The sequence below is a fragment of the Pogona vitticeps genome, chromosome 2 (assembly GCF_051106095.1).
Source record: "Pogona vitticeps strain Pit_001003342236 chromosome 2, PviZW2.1, whole genome shotgun sequence".
Classification (NCBI taxonomy): domain Eukaryota; kingdom Metazoa; phylum Chordata; class Lepidosauria; order Squamata; family Agamidae; genus Pogona; species Pogona vitticeps.
In genome coordinates, this window is record NC_135784.1 from 85,069,615 (window position 1) to 85,093,955 (window position 24,341).

The 24,341-nt window shown below is 42.7% G+C and overlaps 1 protein-coding gene across 1 annotated transcript; it reads left to right on the forward strand.

Annotated features, from left to right (window-relative positions):
• The first annotated feature begins 34 nt into the window (after nucleotides 1-34).
• Nucleotides 35-23,213, forward strand: GFRA3 (GDNF family receptor alpha 3). Its single transcript, XM_072989885.2, has 8 exons — nucleotides 35-411; nucleotides 7,393-7,686; nucleotides 10,100-10,192; nucleotides 11,742-12,075; nucleotides 12,910-13,022; nucleotides 14,227-14,361; nucleotides 16,510-16,658; nucleotides 17,360-23,213. The coding sequence occupies exons 1-8, from the start codon at nucleotides 357-359 to the stop codon at nucleotides 17,480-17,482; spliced, it is 1,296 nt and encodes a 431-aa protein (XP_072845986.2). The 5' UTR covers nucleotides 35-356; the 3' UTR covers nucleotides 17,483-23,213.
• Nucleotides 23,214-24,341: the final 1,128 nt, after the last annotated feature.

Genomic DNA, 24,341 nt, shown 5'->3' on the forward strand with positions numbered 1-24,341 from the left:
CTCTCCCCCCCCCGGTCCCGCGGGCAGACAGGCCATGACCGCCCCGCTCCGCCAGGGTGCCGCCACCCCTCCCCTCGCGCGCGGATCGAGAGTTCCCGCCTCCCGTCTCTGCCTCCACGCGCGCGCACGCGTCCGCGCACCCGGAGCCACCCACCCACTCACCCACCCTTGGCAAGTCAGCGCGGGGAGACCAGTCCCTGCGCAGGCAGCGGGACGGAGGAGGGAGAGGCGGGCTAGCTGAGGTGCCCGGTGCCCCGTCCCCGCCAAACTTAGTGGCGCAGGTGAGGCTTCCCCTCAGGAGGACCAGGTCGGAGAGGAGCGCCCCGCGCGCAACGCCTTCCCGCCTTCCCTCCGACATGGGGCTCCCTCTGCTGCTGCTGCTGCTGCTGGGGCTGCTGCTCTCCCGAACCGGTAAGGGGACCGGGGTGGGGGACCGGGGGGGGGAACGGGCAGAGAGGGAAGGCGGGTACCTGGCCGGCGGGGGATGGCATCGCAGCTCCGTCTCCCGGGCATGGTCATGCGCCTCCCGGCATAGGGTTTCCCTCACATCCCGGGGCGCGGGCCTCCGGGCGACGAGTCGGATGGAGAGAATGGGATGGGATGGAGGTGCCTGTCGGGTGGCGCTTCGGTTCATTCCCTCCCAGGCGCCGTCACCGGACCGGCCCATAGGTTGGCGTGTGGACTGGAGATGATTTTTAAGTCAGCCGTTGCTTTTCGTGAACGGGTCTGGTCTGGTCCTTCCTCTCTTTTCGCCGAGGGGAAAAGGAGATCTTGGGCTGCTGCCTCGGGCGCGCCTTGTTAGGAGACGAGTCCGCGCAGGACGCTAATGCCCGCGTCAGGGCGCTTAGCATCGGGCCGAGCGCGATCCTCGCTAGCTCGGCGGCGCCGCAGCGCTGACTTTCCCCGCTGTCCTGATTTGTAGCCCCCTGCGGCGCCCGATGTCTGGCTGTGCAGCGGGGAAGCCAAAGGCTGCCTGATCCTTCTACCATTTGCCAGCGCCTTGGGGTGCGCTCCGGACGGGCACCCTCGCGGTGCTAGGGATGGCGGTTGCAGGGGAAACGCAAGAGCGAAGCGCCTTGAGCGGGAGCCCGAGTTTCTCTGCTTTCTCGTTGTTGTTGTTGTTGCTGCCTGCCTCCAGGTTGCTTCCGACGGATGACAACCCTTTGAATCAATCGTCGTTTTCAAATTAACCATCCCCAGCGGGTCGGATCAGGAACAACTCTGATCAGGCTGTATTTTCCAAGCAGTTTTGCCGGACTAAATATGAGCGGGGTGATTTCCAGTGGAAGTAGCCGGCAGAGCTTGGGCTTTCGCAGAAAACTTTCAGCAGGTGCCAGAGGAACGATTTCCAGGCGGAAGGAAGAAAGACACCGATCCTTTCTCCGGGACAGGAGTTATTAGAGCAATTCAACTGCATGTGACAGAAACGGCTTGCAGTGGACAAAGTCCCTTTCCCCATTAAAAGAAAGCCTTTTTTTTCTATAAGCGACACATTTTAGAGCTTTTCCTGGTATGGAATTTGAATAGGAGAGTTTTCACAGATGGTGTATTTATTTGTTTATCTCATTGCAATCTGCAGCTCCATATTATGTCATAACTAAATTGTATATTTGACTTAAAAGTGCTTCTCTTTTGTGCTTTTCATGGCAAGCATAGATAGCTATCTCCCTCTTGCTCTGTTCCTTAGCTCCCCTGGATACACCTGTCAGATACAGTTTGTCAAACGACACAGTGCTTTATTAGATAGAGTCTGTCTAATCTATCTGATAGACCCTTGGTCTGATCTAACTTAGGTTGTTAATGCAGGATAGAAAGCAGAAGAGAACTCCTGTAAAATTAAATGCACATTCTGTTTAAGGTAGATTTTAGTATAGCAGTATAAACCATTTTGGGTTGTTTTGAAATACGTACACAGCTTATTAGTGTTGTGATGAAAAGATCCTAAAGATGCATTTTGTCTTCCCTATATCTGTACTAGAAACATAAAGCATACATTGATTGGATCTGTTCTCTTCCTGCATTGGCACATTCATGGATTTCATGAGAGAAGGTCAAAGTGCTTAATCAAGTGTGAAAACAGAATTCGGTTTTCTACTTCGTACTGTGTACATTGACAAGTGACCTGTTCCAATAAAAAAAAATAATGAGACAATTATACTAAGGAAAATGTGCAATATATTTTTGTTGATAAAGTATGTTGGCCTCCTAACATTTGATGAGGGACAAGAGACACATGTAAATCCACAGTCCTGAATGGCTTTGACAGGAAGCCCCAAAGAACACAATAGGATTTATTACTGAAACATGGGGTTGGTCTTATAATTGACCTCTTCAGGTAATTATATAAGGTATCTTCAGGGTAATTTTTCTCATGCATGTATTGCGCACAGTTGATTATCATTTGCATCTTTTCTCAGCACAGGACTGATTGTCAATACAGTGGGGTCTTGACTTGAGAACTTAATCCGTATTGGAAGGCGGTTCTCAAGTCAAAAAGTCTGTAAGTCAAGTCTCCATTGACCTACAGCGCATTGAAAACCGATTAATCCCGTAACAGGCCATTTTTGTTCCATTTTGGTTTTTTTCTGGTCTGTAAGTCAAATCTCAGTCTGCAAGTCAAACCTAAATTTTGCGGCCAGAGAAGTCTGTAACTCAAAAAGTCTGTAAGTCAAGCCATCTGTAAGTCAAGGGTCCACTGTACTTTAATCTTGAAACAAAAGCTAGAACTCATGGAACTGAACTGAATAGGTATACCCCAGCCTTTCATATTTTTCCCTCTCTGTGTGTGTGTGTGTGTGTGTGTGTGTGTGTGTGTGTGTGTGTGTGTGTGTGTGTGTGTGTGTGTGTGTGTGTGTGTGTGTGTGTGTGTGTGTGTGTGTGTGTGTGAGAGAGAGAGAGAGAGAGAGAGAGAGAGAGAGAGAGAGAGAGAGAGAGAGAGAGAGAGAGAGATTACACCAAGAAAAGTGGTAATTAACCTATACACACACAAATGATAAGATGCACATTGATGGATCAGGCAAAAGCCTTATCTGGCCCAGCATTCTGTTTCCTGCAGTGACCAATCAGATATGGAGAGAGCACAAGCACAACATGAGAACAAGAGCATTTTTCCTACTATTCATGCCTAGAAAATGATATTCAGATGTATCCCAGAGCTAGTGTACAACCACTGTATCTAATAATCTTTCATAAGAATAATGTGTTGCACCATCCCTGTGCTACACCATCAACACTCAGTATGGACAGAAGATGCCGTATTAAGTAGCATTAGAGGTCCCAGCATTGACTTCCACACTGAAATTACACCAGACATCATTGTTTCAGCCCTTTATTTTTTCCCGCCTGTCACAGGATGTTAGTATGATGGTTAGTGATTGCACTGTTGTGCCTGGTTGTTTTAGATGTGTTTTGATGTTGATTTTGTTTATCATTTTTAGTGTGGCATTTGTTTGATCCTTTAAAAATATTTGTCTACTTAGTTTTTTAAAGCTTTTGAATGGAGTGTTGTCTTTTAACAAGCTAAGCCACCTTGGCTCTTCTTTAAGGAGAAAGGCATGGTAAAACTATCATAAATAAATAAATAAATAAATAGAATGAAAGAATGAATAGAATAGAATAGAATAGAATAGGTGGCAACTTTTTTTTTACTTCCATGAGTTTTTCTTGGGTATGATGGGAGATAATGATTATCTTCAGAGAAACCTTTCATGTTTTTCTGAAGTTTTCATGCGTGGTTACAAACCCATGGTTCAGAAACTGTGTTTCTGATATGGTATTGTTGGTCCACTCTGAGACCACTGATATGCCATGTGGTGGGTTATAAATAAATTCAATGCAATTGTGTTTATTTGTGGACAGTTGTGCAGAGTATGTCATGAAAAATAACAGATTATAGACCAGTCACTTTTCATCATATAATGTCAAATGCAATGTGTGAATGAACCCTCCCTTATGCATATGTTGGCAAACCTGAGCAATTGATTATTTATTATTATTTATTTATTTAATTTATATGCCGCCCACACTACCCAAAGGTCTCTGGGCGGCTTACAGCATTTAAAATACAATAAAGATATGTACAATTAAAATACAATTAAAATATATATAAAATTGCCATCAGACCCACAGTTAATATTATTTCAGTTAAAAGCCTTCTGGAACAGGAAGGTTTTGACCTGGCGCCGAAATGTCATCAGTGTCGGCGCCAGACGAATCTCAGTCGGGAGGGCATTCCATAGTCTGGGGGCAGCTGCCGAAAAGGCCCTTTGTCTGCAAGCCATCCCTCTTACCTCCTTGAGGGATGGCTCTTTCAAAAGGGCCCCCTGGCTAGATCTTAACTGCCGGGTAGGCTCATATGGAAGGAGGCGGTCCTTCAGGTATCCAGGGCCCAAGCCGTTTAGGGCTTTATATGTCAAAACAAGCACTTTGAATTGGGCCCGGGCAGCAACTGGTAGCCAATGTAACTTGTACAGAATCGGCTTGATATGTTCCCTGGCGGCCACACCACTCACCAGCCGCGCCGCTCGATTCTGAACCAGTTGCAGTCGCCGGACCGTCTTCAAAGGCAGCCCCACGTAAAGTGCATTGCAGTAATCTATACGGGATGTTACCAGTGCATGTGTAACTGTCATGAGACTCCGCTCGTCCAGGTAGGGCCGTAGCTGGTATAGTTTCCGCAGCTGGAGGAAGGCGCCCCTGACCACCGAGTCCACCTAGGCTTCCAGTGTTAGACTGGGGTCCAGGAGCACCCCCAAGCTGCGGACCCTGTCCCTTAGGGGGAGTGTAACCCCATTCAGGGCAGGGAGAAGGCCCTCCAGCCTGTCTGGCGAAGCACCCACTAACAGCACTTCCGTCTTGTCTGGATTGAGTTTCAATTTATTGACCCTCATCCAGTCCATTATCAGGTCCAGACACGAGTTCAGCACAGAAACCGCCTCACCTGGATTGGTGGAAAACGAGAGGTAGAGCTGAGTGTCATCAGCATATTGCTGACTCCTCAGCCCAAACCTCCTGATGACCTCTCCCAGCGGTTTCATGTAGATGTTAAACAGCATGGGGGACAGTATCGAGCCCTGAGGAACCCCATGACATGAATGCCATGGGGCAGAGCAACTGTCCCCCAGCACCACCCTCTGGACACGGTCAGCCAGGAAGGAGCGGAACCACCGTAAAACAGTGCCCCCAACTCCCAACCCAGCCAGCCTATCCAGAAGGACACCATGGTCGATGGTGTCGAAAGCCGCTGAGAGGTCCAGGAGTATCAACAGGGTCACACTCCCCCTGTCTCTCTCCCGGCAAAGGTCATCGTACAGGGCGACCAAGGCAGTCTCTGTACCAAAACCCGGCCTGAAACCCGATTGAAATGGATCCAGAAAATCTGTTTCATCCAGCAGCGCCTGGAGTTGCCCAGCCACAACCCGCTCCAACACTTTGCCCAAATAAGGGAGATTCGCTACTGGTCGGTAGTTAGCCACCAGCCTTGGGTCCAGGTTTGGCTTTTTAAGGAGTGGTCGAATTACCGCCTCTTTCAAGGTGGTAGGGAGTCTCCTAAATAATTAATTCAAACCAAAAATGACTTATAGAGAAAGCCATAATAGTCTTCTGAATTTAATGTAAATGTGGTTAAACGAAAACTCCTGTACACCAATTACATCAGAGAAAGAGTTACCCTTCTTTCTCAAAAGCTTTCACGGCCGGGAACATGGACTGAGTTCCTACTCCAGTCCTCTGAAGATGCCGGCCACAGAGACTGGCAAAACGTCAGGAAGACCTTCAGAAAATGGCCAAAGAGCCCGAAAAACCCACACCAACCATCAGTTACCCTTCTTCTTTGTTAGTGTAATGTTCATCCAGTCCTCTACTTCTTCAGCCTGGAATGGATTAAGTGTGTAGAGGAGGGAAGAGGCAGCTCTGAAAAATACAAATGGAGTAAAAATGACAGGCACTCTCTCCATGCGCATGGTCACCATGCTCTCTAACCGCAATCTGGAACAGAAACAACACTCCCACACCCACCCAGACACAGGGAGTACATCCACACAGCCTGCATAGGTATGTTGCTATGACCCACAGCACACATAGAGGATTGCAGCCAGCCCAGTAACCCCAGCCAACAAGACACTATTCACAAAGGGGCACACAAGTAGAAAAACAAGTTTGCAAGCTCGGTTCCCTCCAGGAGGCAACAATTCCTACCCAGCACATGCAGAAAAAGAAACAAAACGTATAATTGGTTCAAATCTCAGGAGAACCCTTTTGTTCACCTACACATCTTGCCATCCCGCCCTGTTGCTGTGCTGCTGGTGTTGTCTGGATCTATGCTGCCCATGCCATCCCACTCTGAATATCCTATCAGTAACTCCCTTGGCTCCACCCCACAACCCAGATCACGACAGAGCCATGCAGCTTTCCTGCATGACAGCAAGCAAGATCCAACACTGTTGTGAAGACTTCAAGCTGCATCTGTTGCATAAGGCAGTAGCTTCTGGTCTGTGATGATTGGGCTGTTGCAGGGATCCTTCTTCAGGACACAGCCTCTCCACATGGCCAGGATCTGCACAGCTTGCTGTCCTACTGAGAGATGAGCATGAAAAGCTGGTTTAGCAATTCGGTGCTGCAGTTCGTTTCCCAGCCGCATAGCTGATCTGAGGTTTGGCACCCCTCCCCTCTCCAGGAGGCGTGCATTCAGTGGCAGTGCCCCATCCCGCCTTCTCCAGGTGCTGCCTCCTAGTGGGCATCCACTGGAGGGGCCAGGATGCTGAACTGCGAGTCAGCTGTTCAGTCTGAAAATGGGCAGTGCCAAACTGCTGAACCAGTGGTTTGTGCCCATTTCCATTGCTACCCCCGTCCCCCAAAACTATTGGTTCTGCCTGAATTCAATACCAAATAATAATTGAACGTCAATTAGAAATTGCTGTAAAAAAAGATACTAATTTATGACAGCAGAGTACTTGAAAGTGTAGGATTTTCTTCCACTTCAAAAAGCATTTAATGCTAGGAGTGGAGTTTCTTACTACTGATAGCAAGATGTAGATAAATGCACAATCATCAGAGCTCTTTTGGAAACATTTTTGCAGGAGCAAAGTAAAATTCACATTGCAACATCATTTTTGTCACTCTGATTACATGTGCAAAAGGATAGGTAAAACAAGCACATGAACTGGTCTGCATAAAATGATGATTTTGACAGTGTCCTGAATTATGTGTCCTGTTCCTTTTTGTGACCGTGACAAGACAAAGGCACAGTAAATATTCATTCCAGTTACATTCTGAGAATTAAAAAAAAGCATGAGCTTCTCAATGCTGCCCTGGAAACCTGAATTATGAGACAAGAAAGTAACGGCTGTTTTAATAAGTGAAATGGTAATACTTTCTCTTATTCTTCTTAAACAGGAGGCTTCCTTGTTCTAGCTTTTGAACACTCGAACAACTGCATAACAGCTGAGAACAATTGTGTGGCTGACTCTGCCTGCAATGCATCCTATCAGATTCTGCAAAACTGTTCCCAATCGTTTGCTAAGAGCAGTTTCTTCCTTCTGCACCATGAAGCCAGGGACAGGTGCCTAGAGGCAGAAAAGTTTATTCAAACCAGTTATTTTAAGGATTGCAAATGTCACAGGCGCACACGAAAGCAGGAAGAGCAGTGCCTACGCATCTACTGGACTGTTCATTCTGCTTCAACACAAGGTGAGATAGGAGAATGGGTCACTCCTCATTTTGTAGTTCCATTTGCCGAGATTTGAAATTTTGTGTGTATAGAGCAGTCATTCTCTATGGGGGCCATCTGCCACATTTAAAGAGGGGGCAGAGCTTCATCTTTTTGTGTTGTATCCTTGTTTGCACACAGCCAAAGTCTTTCCTTACAGTATTTGACAGGAATCCAAGAAGAGATCCTAAAAGATTTGTGGCCAAAAGAAGGTAGAAAATGGCTGTTATAGAGTGTTAAAATTATTAAAGTTGTGTGTGTAGAAAAAGTAGCTGTGATAATGAAAGTGCTTTTAAAAATGAGGCATGAATAATAGTTTACTATGGTCATTTCAAAACAATTAGTCAGCTGTAGAATGTTGCAAACCACTGTTGTATACTCATTGTTTCCAGCTTTAAATATTTAAGTTATGTCCTTGAAGACCTTAAGTCCTTTTTAAGGAGAAAGGTGGAACAGAAATGTTTTTAATTAATTAATTAATTTGTTAATTTGTAAATATGGAGGTGAAGTTTGCAGGTCTTATATGCACTCTTTGTAGTTTCAGTATCTTGGAATTACAAGGTTCTGTTGTGATGATATTCTGGGATTCCAGATTTCTTTGTTATTCCAGACTCTAAACCTTTTAGTCAGAACAATGATGATGTTGCCATAGTGGAAGCCTGCCAGATATTAAGTTACAAAACTGGAGTTACAGTAGTACAACAACAATTAAGATTCCTGTCCAAAAAAAAAATGTTTTGGAACTGTAGACCATCGGAGAAAGAGATTTTTTACAGATTGGAGGGAGATGTGAACATCTAAAAGAATTATAAATATAGAGAGATAAGCCACACACACAGGCATTCAGGAATTCAACTCATCAAGGCAAGACAAGGCAACACTCCATGTAATGCTGCTCACACCAGATACCAATAACAATCATGTAGCAATGTAGAAGCAACAACAGTCAACATTGATTTCCCTCCATAAATTCAAATTGGCCTGGCTGTGTGAGCATGTAAGAGTAATTTGTGTGAATTTTTATATGCTTTTAAAGGCTAGGAAATGCTTTTTACTTTATATATTCTTATTTTTAACAACTTTTAAAAGTTGTATTCTCAATTTTTTGAGAATTTTAGCTTATAAGCGCTTACATGCAATTGAATGCAATTGAAATGTTATTTTTTACTCTTAAAATATGTTTTGCTGTATCTTGGATTGAATTCTGACCTAAGTAGTTGCCTGTAATTTAGCTTTAGTTTTTGTATCTATTTTATGCCTACAGTTTTTCATACCTTTAAGACTTTTGCATTTTTATAACAATAATCAATTATTTCTGTGCTTATGGAACCGAGATGCCATGTAGATGAATAAAGCTTGTAGAAATAGACAAGTTGATGTTGCCTGGAATCAGTGAAACCATGAAAAGACTTAAACCTTGATACTCAGATCAATTTTGATGTGGTTGTCAATTATTGTTTGGTTTCATTCAAGAATTAATCCAATTTTTTTGGGGGGGGGATAAATGCCAGCTGTGACAAACACAAGCTTCTGATTTTTCCCAAGAGATCTATAAAGTTCTGTAGGGCTCTTGGGGGCATGTTCAGGTATCAGACCCCCTGACATGACACATTAGTAGAGGGAGGAAGAGAAGAGTACCTGAAATCCTAGGAGAAGAACAGCCTTGGACCTGACAGCAAACTCCAAAAGTATTGTCTCCTTCAGGGGTTCGTAAAGTTTGGTCCTCCAGATATTTTTTGGTCTTCAGCTCCTAGAGTTCTCAATTGTAGCTAATGCAATGGTAAGTGCTGCTCATGCAGAATTTGCCAGAGAAGACACCTATCTTTTGAAATATTTAAATATTTAATTATGATTCAGAAAATTCACCTTCTGGAAGTCTTTCCTTTGACAGTGATATTACTTAGGGATACTTTGACACTAAGCTTAACATCAGCAGAGCAGATATAAAATTGAAGTTCGGGTATCAGAAGAAAGAAAAAAAGAGATTGCTAACAGAACTCCGCCCCTCTTGCCCTAAGGTATTGTGGCCTGCAGCCCGTTTCATCAGTTGCATCTTTATTGTTTGTGCAGTAGATTAACATAATTATCCTCTCAGAAGAAGGAAGTAATCCTTACATTCACAATAAGGTTATTAGTATTGGCATCCCTGGGAAGAAGTCAGAGGTTAACTTCAGGCAAGTAAATGCAGTGGGGAAAAAACAAAATTAAATAACGGCAGGGGGACAGACTACACTAACAAGATCACCCCATTGACTCTAGTTGAGGATGTTTATTAGAAGGAAAGATAACAAATGGTTCTTTAAAAGCTGTCCTCTTGTTTTGAGTAACTGGAAATATTAGATGACAAAAGCAGAGAGGAAATTATGGGGTTTTTATGTGTTTGTTTTTGCACAGCTGACTTTCATTTGGAGGTGTCTCCATATGAGGATGTAGTAGATGAAGAACCTTCAAAGACCAGATACAAACACCTGGAAACCCAGCTCTCAGGTACAGCCGACATATGGCATATTTGGCTTCCTTTCTTTTATTTTGGAGCTATGAATGAGGGTAAATTTCTGCAGGAAGAAGGAAAGGTTTTGCAGGCAACAGAACTTTTAAAGGTTACTTAAAAGAATGAGGATTAGAATGACTAGAAGAATAGATAAAGGTCTGAGTCTCAGCAGGGGAGACATGGTCCTCTGATCTGTGTTGCCCATGGATGAAGACAATGACCTTGTAAATGAAATAGGACAACATAATTAAATGGGTGGGACTAGAACATGATACAGTGGTGCCTCGCTAGACAATTAACTCGCATGACAGTTTTTTCGCTAGACATTGGCTTTTTGTTATCGCTATAGCGATTCGCAAAACAGTGATTCCTATGGGGGAATTTCGCTGGACAATGTTTGGTCCCTGCTTTGCAAACCGATTTTTGCTAGACGACGATTTTGACAGCTCCCTCCGCGCTCGCAAACAGGTGTTTTCGGGACCTAAGCTTCGCAAGACAGCGATTTAAACAGCTGATCCGTGGTTCACAAAGCGGCTTTCCTATGGCCGATCTGCGCTAAACGACGATTCTTCCCCATTGGAACGCATTAAACAGGGTTCAGTGCATTCCAATGGGGAAATGCTTTTCGCTAGACAATGATTTCGCTCAACAGCGATTTCAGTGGAACGGATTATCATCGTCTAGTGAGGCACCACTGTATATGGGAAGGTGTAACAGGCAATCATTGACCAAGCTGATCAGTTTACAATTTTTTTTAAATACAACTACAGAAACGATTTAAAATACAATGAATTATAATATGGAAAACAGCAAAACACATTGATTAAAACATACTAGATAGAAAGCCAGTAAAACTGTTTAAAGATAAATTTAAAACAGAAAAAGAACTTCATTAAATCCCCTTTCTTTGCAGCAATGTACTTATTAAAAGCCTACTTATAGAAGGACAAAGGGTGGGGAGCAACCTGGTTTCTCAAGGGAGGGTATTCCACCTCCTGGGAGCAACCATTGCAAAGGCCTTCTCTTTTTTTCTGCACTAAGTCTGCCTGTAAAGGCAGCAGGATGGAGAAAAAAAGCTTCTTCCAAAGATGTTAAAACCCTAGGTTGTATCCACCAGTCTACAAAAGCTGTCACTTGTGTAATCTAGATTTTTGTTGCCTAGCTTGATGACGAAGCTGCAAAAGACCAAAGAAACTTTACTGATTTTGCTTTCTTCTAGATACTCCAAGAAATATTACATGGGGGATGGTATTTCAAATATTTTTCTTGATTTCATTATTTCATTATTTATTTATTTATTTATTTAGCTAGTAAGGCTCTCTGTTGACAGAATACATAGATGACCCAAGAAGCCTGCTATGTAAAAATACAACCCAAGGTAGATGACAAAAGAAGGGAGGTAGAGGAGAAATGCCAGAAAATGGCTCTCTAAACCGGGGACTGATGCTAGAGATTACTTAACTGTTTTCTCTGAGAACTTAATTCTCTCTGGGAAACTCTTTCTGGAATTCACTATATTCTCCTTGCATTTCTGTGGCTTTTTAGGTTCACGTGTCTTTGTGGACACCACAAATCCTTGCCTGCAAGCTGTCAATGTTTGCCAGCTGAACCACAAGTGCATGCGCCTGCGCTCCAATTACGCCCAGATCTGCAGTGCAGGGCAGCCCTGTGATCAACGCAAATGCCACCGTAATCTGAGGCACTTCTTTGAGAGAGTCAGCATGGATTTCATCAGGCCGCTCCTCTTCTGCCCTTGCCAGGATGAGATTTGTGGGGAGCGACGCTGGAACACTATCGTCCCAGAGTGCTCTTTCCAGAGCACCAGCAAACCCAACTGTCTTGTCCTGCTGGACTCCTGCCTGAAGGACAATATCTGCAAGTAAGTAGGCCTGGGCACCAACAGCACCTTGGGATGACCACGGCAGCCTGCTTGATGGCAGTGGTGGCTGGTGACCTCAACATCAGGGGCACTTGAATTTTAGCGTGTACTTTGTGGACGCTATCTAAGGTGCTGAATTCTGTTCCCGTGATAGGTTCAGCACCTTGGATTCCCATACTGTAACTCATCCTGTAACCCCACAGCTGATTCCCAGCATCTCCCAGCCACCACTGTTTTATAGCACATGGGATCCTAACATGTGACATGCATTTGATGAAATAAGAAAAGCAAATACAGTGTTACATTGTGCAGAAAAGTTCCTAACTATTTATATAGTGCTGGGCTGCATAAAAACTGGAGTCTGTGGATTTTTAAAATAGGATATCAGCTAGCTTAAGAATGGGCAACTTGTACATAACTGGGAGCTATTTTATTCTCTCAGCCTTTTGTCAGCTTCATTATAAGGAGGCAGTAAGGACTCCAGCATCTGGAGTACATGTATTCAATACATACATTTACACTATCACATAAAGCATGTTCAAGAGAGGCAGTAACCAAGTTCAGGAAAGCTGTGCATTAAGCACATTTTTAGTAGGACCAGCAACAGAGAAAACCACGCCTTAATGGGCCACATCCAGACCTTGGGCCTTCAAGTTGCCCATATGTGACAAGAGATTACTTTAGAGTTATGTGCTCCTATTTTGCTTAACTCTGTATAGGAAGCCACTTTGGTTTATCATGTTAAATGCAGGACAGATTAACCATTAAACACAGGACAAGGTGCCTTGAGTAGTGAAGGAGACTCTTATTCTGATTACGGTTGTCTTTCACTAGATCTCGACTGGCTGACTTCCAAAAACAATGCAAACCTTCAAGCACATCCTCAGATGGCTGTTCTCTGAAGCACAGTCATGCTGCATGTCTGGAGGCTTACATGGGGATGATTGGTATGTGCATTGGGTGAAAAGAAATGCATTGAGACTGGTGTAGGCTATGTCATTAGTCCAGGGGTGAGAGCAAAAGCAAGCTGCCATAGACTTTGTTGTATGGTGGCTTTTGAGGTCTAGCTCTTCCTAAACTCTCTGCTCTCGCTTTGGTGTTAGTTGGGAGCTTTCTTTCTGAACAGGATTCTAGACAGAACTAGGTCTAGCTAGGCTTCAGAGCCTTCTGTTTTATACCTTTCTCCAAGGTGAACAAAATTTTGATTTCAGTAAGGTGTCTCTGTCAAATGAAATTTAGAATGGAGAATTAGAATAGTGAAGTTGGAAGGGGCCTATAAGGCCATCAAGTCCAACCCCCTGCTCAGGGCAGGAATAAAGACCAAAGGATATCTGCCAGGTGGTTGTCTAAATTTGCCATGAATGTCTCCAATGTTGGAGTACTCACCACCTCTCAAGGTAATTGGTTCCATTGCCCTACTGCTTCTAACAGTTAGGAAGTTTCTGCTGATATTCAACTGAAATCTGGCTTCCTATAACTTGAGCTCATTGTTGCATCTCTTGCACTCTGGGATGATCCAGAACAGATCCTGACACCCCCCCCCCTCTTAATGACAACCTTTTAAATAAATGAAGAGTTCTATCATCTCCTCTCAGTCTTCTTTTCTCAAGGCTAAATAAGTCCAGTTCTTTCAGTCTTTCTTTATATGGATTGGTTTCCATCCCGCTAATAATCCTTGTTGCCCTTCTCTGAATTTGTTCCAATTTGTCAGCATCCTTCTTGAAGTGCGGTGTCCAGAAATGGACACAGTACTCAAAAGGAGGCCTAACCAGTGCCAAATAGAGGGGGGACTAGTACCTCGTGGGATTTGGAGATTATACTTCTGTTCATGCAGTTAAAATAGTATTTGCCTTTTCTTTTTGTAGCAAAAAAGATGGGAGTTGTAGTCCAAAAAAATCCCCAAATCCCATCTCTAGAGATGGGGAAATGAAAAGAGAAACATTTTCAGGTTTTTTCTTCTTCCACGAGGCACAGAAACTCATGCTTAACTTCAATGAAGGCTGAGATTCTCAGAACAATGTATTCTGTGCCAGATGGCAGACCTGAGTTTACAGAAATTACACCTAATTTGGTAGTTATGTCTCTAATCTCCTTGGATTTGGGATTCTTCAAGAACAAATTCTGACTCTGGCTTTTTGAAATTTGAATTAGGTACAGCCATGACCCCAAATTACATCAGCAATTCCAGTGATGAGGTCACACTCTGGTGTTCCTGCACAAAGAGTGGCAATCAGAAGGAGGACTGTGATCAAATTCTTGAGTTATTTGCTAACAACAGATGTCTCAGTAAGTATACATGGACATATGATGCTGCTTTATCCTAACTGATAGAGGTTTGATCCATCAAGCCAGACTTTTCCCTCCCTCCTATAATATCATGTCTATATTAATTAAACATATATTCCATATATCTACAAAAATTTAGTTTTCTGTTGTAAACTTCCTTAATTCATCTATTGGAAAGAAACTGATAACTAGATATATAAGGGGAGGATTGAACCGAGACATAATCCAAGCCATGGAGGGTTCAGGGAAGGTCCGCTCTGTTCCCAGGCAAAATCCCAGGGATGAAGGCCCCCATGCCTTCAAAACTGGACCTCTCTGGGGGCTGAAAATAAATACGTAGCAGTCAAAGAGGACCGATGGAGAATGACTCCGGCACTGGGTTGCTCAACCCAGCTGTGCTTGACAAGTTGTGGAGCCTATGTTATGTGAACAAGGTACACATGCCCTGGGGGCGTGGTTGTTAGGCAAATCAGGGAACAACCACATAGCCTCACACCACCAGAACTAGGTACTCTCCTGGCCCAAGAGAGTAGAGCATCAACTCCTTAATCCTGTTGATAAAGAGAAAATCAAATCAGAGGCCAGTTACACCTGTGTCCAAGACTTCTGTTTTTTGTCTGTCATTGTCTGCCTCTCATATGATATGCTCTAATACTGTATTAAGATTTAAACATTTTATGACAGTAAAAGTTTCCAGGTGACATCAAATAAGGAGCTAAATCTGTTAATTTAAATATTTAATAGCTCACCTTTGGCTTCGTTTATTGGAGATGCTTATTAAGATGTGGTCACTACTTTCACCAACCCATGGAGAACGCTGTAAACACCAGCTTCTCTGTGTTTCCGACACATTACATGAAGGGAAGACTTCCCTATCCCCGGATAAATTCTGATGCTCAGGCATAGTGGTAGATAGCATTGGAACCAGAGTGTTGTTTTGTTCACCAGAAGTAAACTGCAATAAATGAACTGCAAAAATGCTCCAGAAGCAGATAGGGTGACCAGCTATAAAACAGAACAAGGCCCCTGCATCTATATAATCACAGCTGCATAGACGTAACTTATCAATGAAGCGATAACTGCTGAAATATCATCTTCTACACAATGGTTACGGTAGGTATAGAAAGCCTGCCCTCTTTTGCATCTGACCACCCTGTCTGTAGAAGACATCACAAATATCATGTAAATTACACATCCAAATTCTCATGTGAAACACCTGATTCTCTTTGTCACAGAATTCTGTCACAGACCAGTGAAGACCATATTTATTTTATTGTTTATTCCTTTTCTCCCTATGTTTCCTCTTAGGCAATGATTCAGCCTTGGGTAACCCAGATGTTATTGGACTACAAATCCCAAAAATCCTCAGCTAGCACAGCTGGTGGTGAAAGCTTCTGGGAATTCTAGTCTAAGAACACCTGGGTTAGCCAAGGCTGGGAACCAATGCTCTAAGGAACTACAGTTAAGGCAACAAACATACATTATTCAGAGATCAGTAATAATCAATAGAACTTAGAAAAAAAATGAGCAAGACGGTTAAAGTATCATCCTAATCAACTGATGAAAAGCAGTGCAATACTCAGTAATAAATTTTTAGAAGCCATTGTGAAGAGTTGCTCCTTCAAACCATATCTAAAAGCAGTGAGAGTTGAAACTGATCACAACCTCATGAGGAGTGCATTGCCAAACTTGGGAGCAACAGAGAAGAAAGCATTCTCCCACCCACATGCTTGTTCATCCAGCTTCTGACAGTGTCATTACAGTAGGACCATGATATCTGTGGAGGGATTCGTTCCAAGCTCCGCCTCCCCATGGATGCAAAAAAAGAGAGAAAAGAAAAGAAAAATATTTGAATTATCAAATGCTGTACATTGCATGGTTTTTGACTCCCTCCAGCGGCCAGTTCTGGTAGCTATACTCTGGAAATACATTTAAATACGTATTTCTGGAGGGTTTTGTTTAGCATTTTCAGGCAGCAGGTAAGTGAGTCAATGCATGCTGATCCTATAGATAGAGAGGTCCTCCCAAGAACACTGTTTGTAACCGAGAGGCCCAGAACAGGTCTCCCCATGGCCGAGGAATTGAACCCTGATGGCATATATAGTTCCAGATCCTCACATAATCTCCTATATATTCTCTACATTACAGGAAGTGCAATTCAGTCACAGATGCGCCTGAACCAGGTGACAAGGGTGCTGAATGAAAAAGTGCCAAGAGTGCTGCAGCTCACACCTTCCCTAGACATCCAGGCAGATGGCACCAGCACCAGCACAGTTTTCAGTGCAAAAATGTCTCAGGTATGAATCTCTTGAGCCCATTTGATATACCGCAACTGGCCTCTTCACTTCTAACATAAGTGGAGATGAAGGTCTTGCATGTATATGAAAATTATTGGTTTGCATAATAAGGTTATTAGTTCTGTTTTGAGAGAAGATTGAACATAAGGATGGAAAAGAAATTTGCCTTAACCAAGAGTTTTTTACAAAGGAATCCAGTATCCAGTTTGTGGAACTATAAATGAGGATGATTGAATCTTTAAGGTTCCTGTCCTCAGGAGAAAACTGACATTCTCTTTCCTCTCCCCCCACCCATCAAATTACATACCAGCAAGCAGGCATAATTAAATGTGTATAACTGAAAAATGTGCACAATAATAAATGTCATGGGTTAAGAAATACATGTGTACCAAAATGTAATTCATTTATATGAAAAAAACAAAAAAAAACTTTGCAACCCAGTGCAGAATTTGGATGGGAGAAAAACAGTGATGGAATTCTGAGAAAGGTAGAGAAGTGGAAACTGAGTGAAGCTGAATTGAAGCAAGGAAGTGATCACCTAAGGGAAGTCTCCAGATCCTTATGTAGAAAAAGCTGTGAAGAAGCAGATGCCGTATAACTGTGGGAAGGCATTTTACATGCACCCAACAATGAACTGAATTCTCAGCCTCTCTCTCTCTTTCTCCCTCCCTCTCTCTCTCTCCCTCTCTCTGCCTTTTTAGCAACCTGGGGAAAATAAAAAGTTGGTGGAGCATCAGAAAGCATTTCCTAATCCTATAGATTCTGGAGCATGGCTTTCTGCACCCCTGTTGACCTTGATGGGTCTCCTTCTGTTACTCGGCTAATGTAATGAAATCGGCATTGATTCTTTCATGTACTTCCATGAAGAGGGATATCTCTTTCATGCCAGAGAGGAAGCATGGACCACAGCTGGCCTCTCCTTGATGTGCACCCTTCTGCCAGAACTCTTGACATTTTCAGTCACTCTTCTAGGCTTGTGGGCTGATTCTTTTCCTGTCGTCCACAAGGGGAAATAAAAAAGCAACAGGCAGATTTGTGGGACTGCTTTTGATAACTGAAATGTTTTCAGTGTGTTCCAAGATGTTTTGGTGTCAGTGCAAGATGAAGGACAGGAATCTGATGCACCTCATTATCCACTGGTATTCAGAACCATGATGTTGTATACTTGTCAATTTCTTTAATCATACAAAACAAAGCTGTCTTGAATTTAGTGATGCTGGATGGTAGCTTCAGCTCTTCATACCTTTCTGCCCAACCTACCTTCCTCTATTACTGCTTATAAGAAATATAATCCATCTGGCCTGGTTGGGCTTCCGTGTTTATCTCCTTGTCCAATGTTGTGCAGACCCTTCAGGCTGTCATAAGATGGTGCGTACAAGCGTACTTAGGGTTTATGTGTCACAATTCCCTGAAGGGACATCAGACTTTGAATGTTGTGAACCATAGAGGCAAGCCCTTAGCTGTGTGGGATAACCTGGGATCACTTTCTAGGCTTCTCTGTGCTTTTTGTAACACTAAACATTTATCTGTGGTCTAATAATTCTGGATGTTAAGATTTCTGTGGTGTTCTCCTATGGTACAATTAATAGTATGTTAAATACTAGAGAGACAGGTTAATACTTTGTGCCCTTTACATGAGACCATTACCTTGTTGCCTCAGTTTAGACTTGACTGCTTTCTGGAAGAGGCAGCAAGTCAGCCTCAGCAACTCTGCTTTGTCCAGTGTCTATGGAATGTGTGGTCAGTATTGCAATCCATTCATTTCTTGTCTTCAGACCAGATAATGTTTTGGTGGCCTGAGTTCAGTTGGCATTCATTATCTAGAATGACTAGGCTGCCTCCCATCAGGCATAGCCAGCAGAGTTAACAGTCAGACACAATAGGAATTGTAGTCAAGGAGTGCCACAGATGAGGAAATTATCTGCAGGAACGTTTCCAGGCATTGCAGATGAAGCTCCATTGTGATAAATTAGCGTAAGTTATGTACATAGCGTGCAACACTACGACACAGTGGGCCCATCTAGATTAAAATGATTAATTAATTTGGGGGCTTTGTTTTATTTGGCTTTTTTTGGAGGGAAGCGGACCATCCCCTTTGCGGACAGTCACGGCCGCAGGTTTCCTGTCTGTACTCTGCCGCTTTCAGTAACGGACACCTGTTCCTTGTTACTCCTGCCCAGTGAAAGAGCCTCTGTACTGCTCACTAGTACAGAGAGAAACCTTGCCTTATTTTTGTGTGCATTTACTGCACATCCAGTATCAAATCATGATATCTGATTCGCCTAAGCCTGGTGACCCATTCTGCAGTCACTATAGTTTATCATTATCCCAGTTCTTTAATGACGACGATGATTAAAGGGCTGGCATTCAGCCTTTAAGTGTCTGTCTGTAGCTATTGTGACTGTACAAATAAATATGGAAGCATGGCTTTAAAAACAAAAGAATTTAAATGCGAAGAACATTAGAACTGTTACAGGATAGGTTGTGTTTATTTTTCTAACAATTGGGGGATGGCAATACAATTTTGGCAAGATGTGGATCACACTGGTCCAAGGCATTTGAAGTCTTTTATGAATCCAAGCTTGGGAATGAGCAGAAACAGGCTGAGGACCCCCTTGGCAACGGAAGTGGGTTGCAGCTGTCCCCAGGTGAGGGACTGGGAGACCATGGAAAGATCTTCATTTGCAGGTAAGTGTATTGACAAATTCCTTTTCTTAAAATTAATAATGACAACATTGTTTTCTATATTTGCTTCATTGTTAGATCAGGCTTAATTTTTTTTGCACAACACCTGCAGTGGCTGTGCCCAAAACGGATTCACAAGTGATACAGATACATCAACGTAGCAATTTTCAGTTACAAAAATAAACCTTTGAAATTGTCATGAATTAAGAATTATGCTTAGTGCATGATTTTATTTATTTTAATTTATTTATTACATTTATATCCTGCCTTTCCACTAGAAAATAGTATTCAAGGTGGCTTACAATTTTAAGAGCACATTCCAGCTCATGGCAGGCCTATTACTCTTAGGCAGAGTGTAGGGTCCCAAGAGAGCTTTGTCTTCCTCTCCTTCCCCAGTTAGGATGTAGAAAGTGCCCATCATCCTCTCTCCGGTTTCTTTCTTTCCCCATCACAAATGTATTCTCCTTCAGATCACAAGCCGTTTGCACCATGGAAGATGAAGGATGGGGAAGCATGCAGAGGGCTTCACCACCTTCTTTCCAACAGCCTCTAGCACTGTTTATCCACATTTGTGTAGGAATGGACAGGGCAAAACTGTGCAGTGTACCTGTAGTGGACTGCATCATATTCCAATCCCAAACCTCAATTCTCTTTATTTTTAGTATATTCCACTAGAATTGTGTTTCCATTATCTGTCATTTAAGTGCTGAGCTCTGCTGACTTTCCAATGTGGCATAATTTCATACTACCCACATGGTTACAATAGTTGTTGTATTGGGTACGTTGACCATTCCTCCTATGTCTCTACTGAAAAAGAAAGACCAGGGCAATAGAAATCCTTAAAATGTTATCAAGAGTCTTCAGTATAGAATCTAGGTCTCTTAGCAAACATAACAGCAGTGGGAACATTCAGAGCTGCTGTAATGTAAATTCCAATATCTTCAAAATGTGATTCAGTCCATAATATCCAAAATAAAGTTTACCATCACAACACTGGGAGTCGTCTTCCTTTTCATTCAGCAAGAGAAGCATTGAATGTCAACACGTAGGCAGCCTCACAAAAAGTATAAAAGTGAATTTAAGCCAGACAGATCTGTCTCTTCTTTCCTTGCAGTCTGTATTGTTAGAATTTAGTTGCATTTATATTACTAGACAGAGGAAACATTGTCCCTCAGATGCTCTTTATAGGTCAGGCGAGAAGAACTTCCACACCAGTCTTTCCATCACCCTGTCTCTTGGGCCTTGTCCTCTTGGAATAAAATGGGGAGAGCAGTCAATCATTGAAAACAATAGCAGGGGTCCTAGCTTCCCTACAATGGAAAAGAAATGAATGAATGAATGAATGAATGAATGAATGAATGAATGAATGAATGAATAAACAAACAAACAAACAAACAAACAATAAGAGGTTCCCAGAGTTTTTCTCTACTCTCCGACTTCTCTGAGGGCTCAACCATACTATATATTAGAGTTAGCTGATTATTATAAAAGCAGTTACTAAAATAATATAAACATCTGATCTGTCACAGTAGAGGTTCTTCCTTTGCTAGTCAGCTTACTTTTTGTGATGAGTCACTGGGAGGTAAGCACACTCTTTCTCTACGCATATGCTAGTTTGGTCTTGGAAGTCTACCTGATTTCATGACTTTCAAATTTAAATGGACTTCTGCTTCTAATTATAGGCTACCTTTAATGTTTGACTCCCAGTTAGGGAAGGCACCAGGACAAATGAAGCTTCTCCCAACAGAACTAAATTTGCTCAAGGAATGCTCCTTGATCTGTGTTTGTTGCAATCAGGGCTTTGTGCACATCATATTTTCCTCAGCTGGGTGAGGTACAGTGTGGGTTACCTTAAGAACATTAAGAAGAGCCCTCTTGGATCAGGCCAAGGGCCCATCTAGTCCAGCTTCCTGTATCTCACAGTGCCCCCACCAGATGCCTCTGGGAGCACATGAGACAATGAGATGTTTCTCTCCTGATACCCCTCCCCTGCATTTGACATTTCTGAGTTACCATCCTTTTAAGACTGGAAATTATACATCCCCATCATGGCTTGTAACCTGCGATTGACTTTTCCTCCAGGAATCTGTCCAATCCCCTTTTAAAGGCATCTAGGCCAGATGCCATCACCACATCCTGTGGCAAGGAGTTCCACAGACTAACAACACGCTGGGTAAATAAATATTTTCTTTTGTCTGTTCTCAATCTCCCAACACTCAATTTGAATGAATGTCCCCTGGTTTTGGTTTTGCGTGAGAGGGAAAAGAGCTTCCCTCTATCCACTTGATGCATGCCCTGCATCATTTAATATGTCATTCATTTCCCCCCTTAGGCACCCTTTCTCTAAAGAACCCCAAGCGCTGTTGCCTTTCCTCATAAGGGAGGTGCCGCAGCCCAGTCATCATTTTAGTCGCTCTTTTCTGCACCTTTTCCAGTTCCAATATGTCTTTTTGAAGTGCGGCAGCCAGAACTGTATGCAATACTCCAGGTGTGGCCTTACCATTGTTTTGTATAATGGCATTATAATGTTAACTATTTTATTTTCAATTCCCCCTTTTAACAGAATTGGCCTTCTTCACTGCCGCTGCACACTGGGTTGACACTTTCCTCGAGCTGTCCATGAGCACAAGATCTCTTTCCTGATCCATCATGGACATCTCAGAACACATTAGCTGATAAAGTTTTGATTTTTTTGCCCCAATGTGCATTAATTTTACATTAATTTTACATGCATTTGCCATTTTGCTGCCCATTTTCCCAGTTTGGAGAGATCCTTCTGGAGCTCTTCACAGTCCCTTCTGGTCTTTACCACCCAGAAAGGTTGTTGGATTCTGGGAATTGTATCCCAAAATGAAGTTTCCCAGGTTTTGGATGAAATCTTAGCCCAACTGATGGGAAAAGGAGATAATGCAGGGAGCCTCCAATGTTATATCTCTCATGGTGTCTTTCAAGATTCTCTTTGGTGCTCCATGCTGTTCCATATCCACAATAAACCCAAATAAGGGTCTGGCTGAAGATTTAGAGATGTCTTCATTGTGCAGGTGACAAGCATCTCTAATTGTCGTGCAATCCAGATATGACAAAGGATGTCCTGAACATATACTAGGATCCAGTGATGGAATGAAGGAGGGTTACGATAAACTAAAGTTGAAGCCGGATAAGATGGAAGCATTGCTGTTCAGCAATTCCTACAACAGACAGTGCTCATCTTGTTCTGGACGAGATCCTTCTTGAGGCGAGTGCTCTTAAGTCCTTTCTTGGATGCTACGTGGCATCAGGCATGCAAAGTCTACCAGCTGCCTCTCCATTTGGAGGGAATGTTAATGCAACATTTTGTATTTGGGTAAAATCCAAGCTGAAACATTGAGGTACATCTAGGTTTGCCTGTGAAACTTCTGCTGGTTTAATCAAGTGGCTAATAAAATGAGCGTATTAAACTGATACTAAAAGACTCTGGTCTGACTGGTAGAACTGAAAGGGCTTGTTTCAATCTCTGATGTCAGGAGATCTGAGGACTAGGGTAGCCGAAAGATCATGTCTTCTCCCTTGTGAAGTTGCTTGTTTTCCAGAATCCTTGCTGAAAGTCCTGCTTCTTTCTAATGGCTATAGGTGTTTTCCTGGCGCTAATTCTGTGATACTTCAGGCGCCGGGTTAAAACCACCTTATTGGTCTGAGCGGTTAATTGATGAGCACTTACTACTTTTTTATTGCTCTTTTTTGTTGTTTGCCTACTGTTGCTTGTTTTTTTTTCTCTTTCTTCCATTTAAAGTGTGTGATTGATTATTGTTAATTGTAAGCTACCCTGGTGACTTGAAAAATGGAAAGACAAAATGGAAATGCTTAAATAAACAAACAAATGAGTGCTGTGAATATTGATATTTCTATTCCCATAAAAGGCAAGGGGGAGAATCCATTTTCCTTTCTCAGAATGATCCTATCCAGCATGTTTTTGTTAACTTTGGATCAGTGGAAGTGACTATCAAGAGCACTGAGGATCCATTTGCCTAAATCATTGTGATAGTAGTCTACATATAATGGCACAGACACCTCCTCAGTCTTCAATGAGTGCTGCTGAAACACAAGAGGCATGACACAGTGACAGAGGCAGGAAAGGCGCTGCTACAAATCCCCAGGTCTACTCTGGCCCCAGTAATATCACCCACACCATTGGGAGCTCCTTTGCATGTTCACTTGCTGATGTGAACTTGACATTCTGGTCCAGGAATGCTGCTTTTACACTCTACACAGGGCAGACAAGACAGTGTCTACAGAACAGAAGAAACAGACACAATGTGACCTCAGAAATTACAGCGCACAAAAGCCAGTATCAGAATTCTTCAACTTCCCAAGGCAGGTGCAGAGCTGAAAGTGACAATTGCGTGTGTGGGGGGGGGGAGAACCACATAGGACAGACACCAGAAACAGATTTCATCGGTAAAAGTGGCTAAAAGCTTTAAAAAGTCCAAGGATTCTTAGCCGTATGTATTATATATTATATAAATTTATTAATAATCAATTATATTTTGTGCATAGACAAAGTTATTGATTATAGCCACAGAATCAGAAGTTGATTTGGAAAAAAAAATAGGAATCATTTCCCTGGCTGCACATTTTTGCACCTCAAAGAGAGCCAAAGCCAAATGGCTAATTCATCTAGCTATGTCAGAATGTTTATGTCATTTATTCTCTCGCATTTCCTTATTGATATTGATACTGCGATTGTTGCTTTGAAATTGCATTTTGTGTAGCTATATCCATTTTACTAGGGCCCCCATCTTCACAGCATACACTTGTAAATAAACCTATGGCTAAATATCTCATTTCATGTGTCTGAGGAAGTGAACTCTAATCTATGAAAGCTCACCTTGAAATAAATCTGTTAATCTTTAAGATTCCACAATGTACTTATGTTTTTATTTCTGTTTCTGTTTTACATGCTAAAACTGACTAACATGGGTACCTCTTTAAAAAGTGGATGTACAGTATAGAAGTTATTCC

Bases quoted from the DNA above. Each gene is read 5' to 3' on its own strand.
- GFRA3 (XM_072989885.2), top strand. From the start codon at position 357: ATGGGGCTCCCTCTGCTGCTGCTGCTGCTGCTGGGGCTGCTGCTCTCC. The intron at 412-7,392 runs GTAAGGGGACCG...CTTCTTAAACAG, and splicing joins GCTGCTGCTCTCCCGAACCG to GAGGCTTCCTTGTTCTAGCT. The intron at 16,659-17,359 runs GTATGAATCTCT...CTGCCTTTTTAG, and splicing joins TCAGTGCAAAAATGTCTCAG to CAACCTGGGGAAAATAAAAA.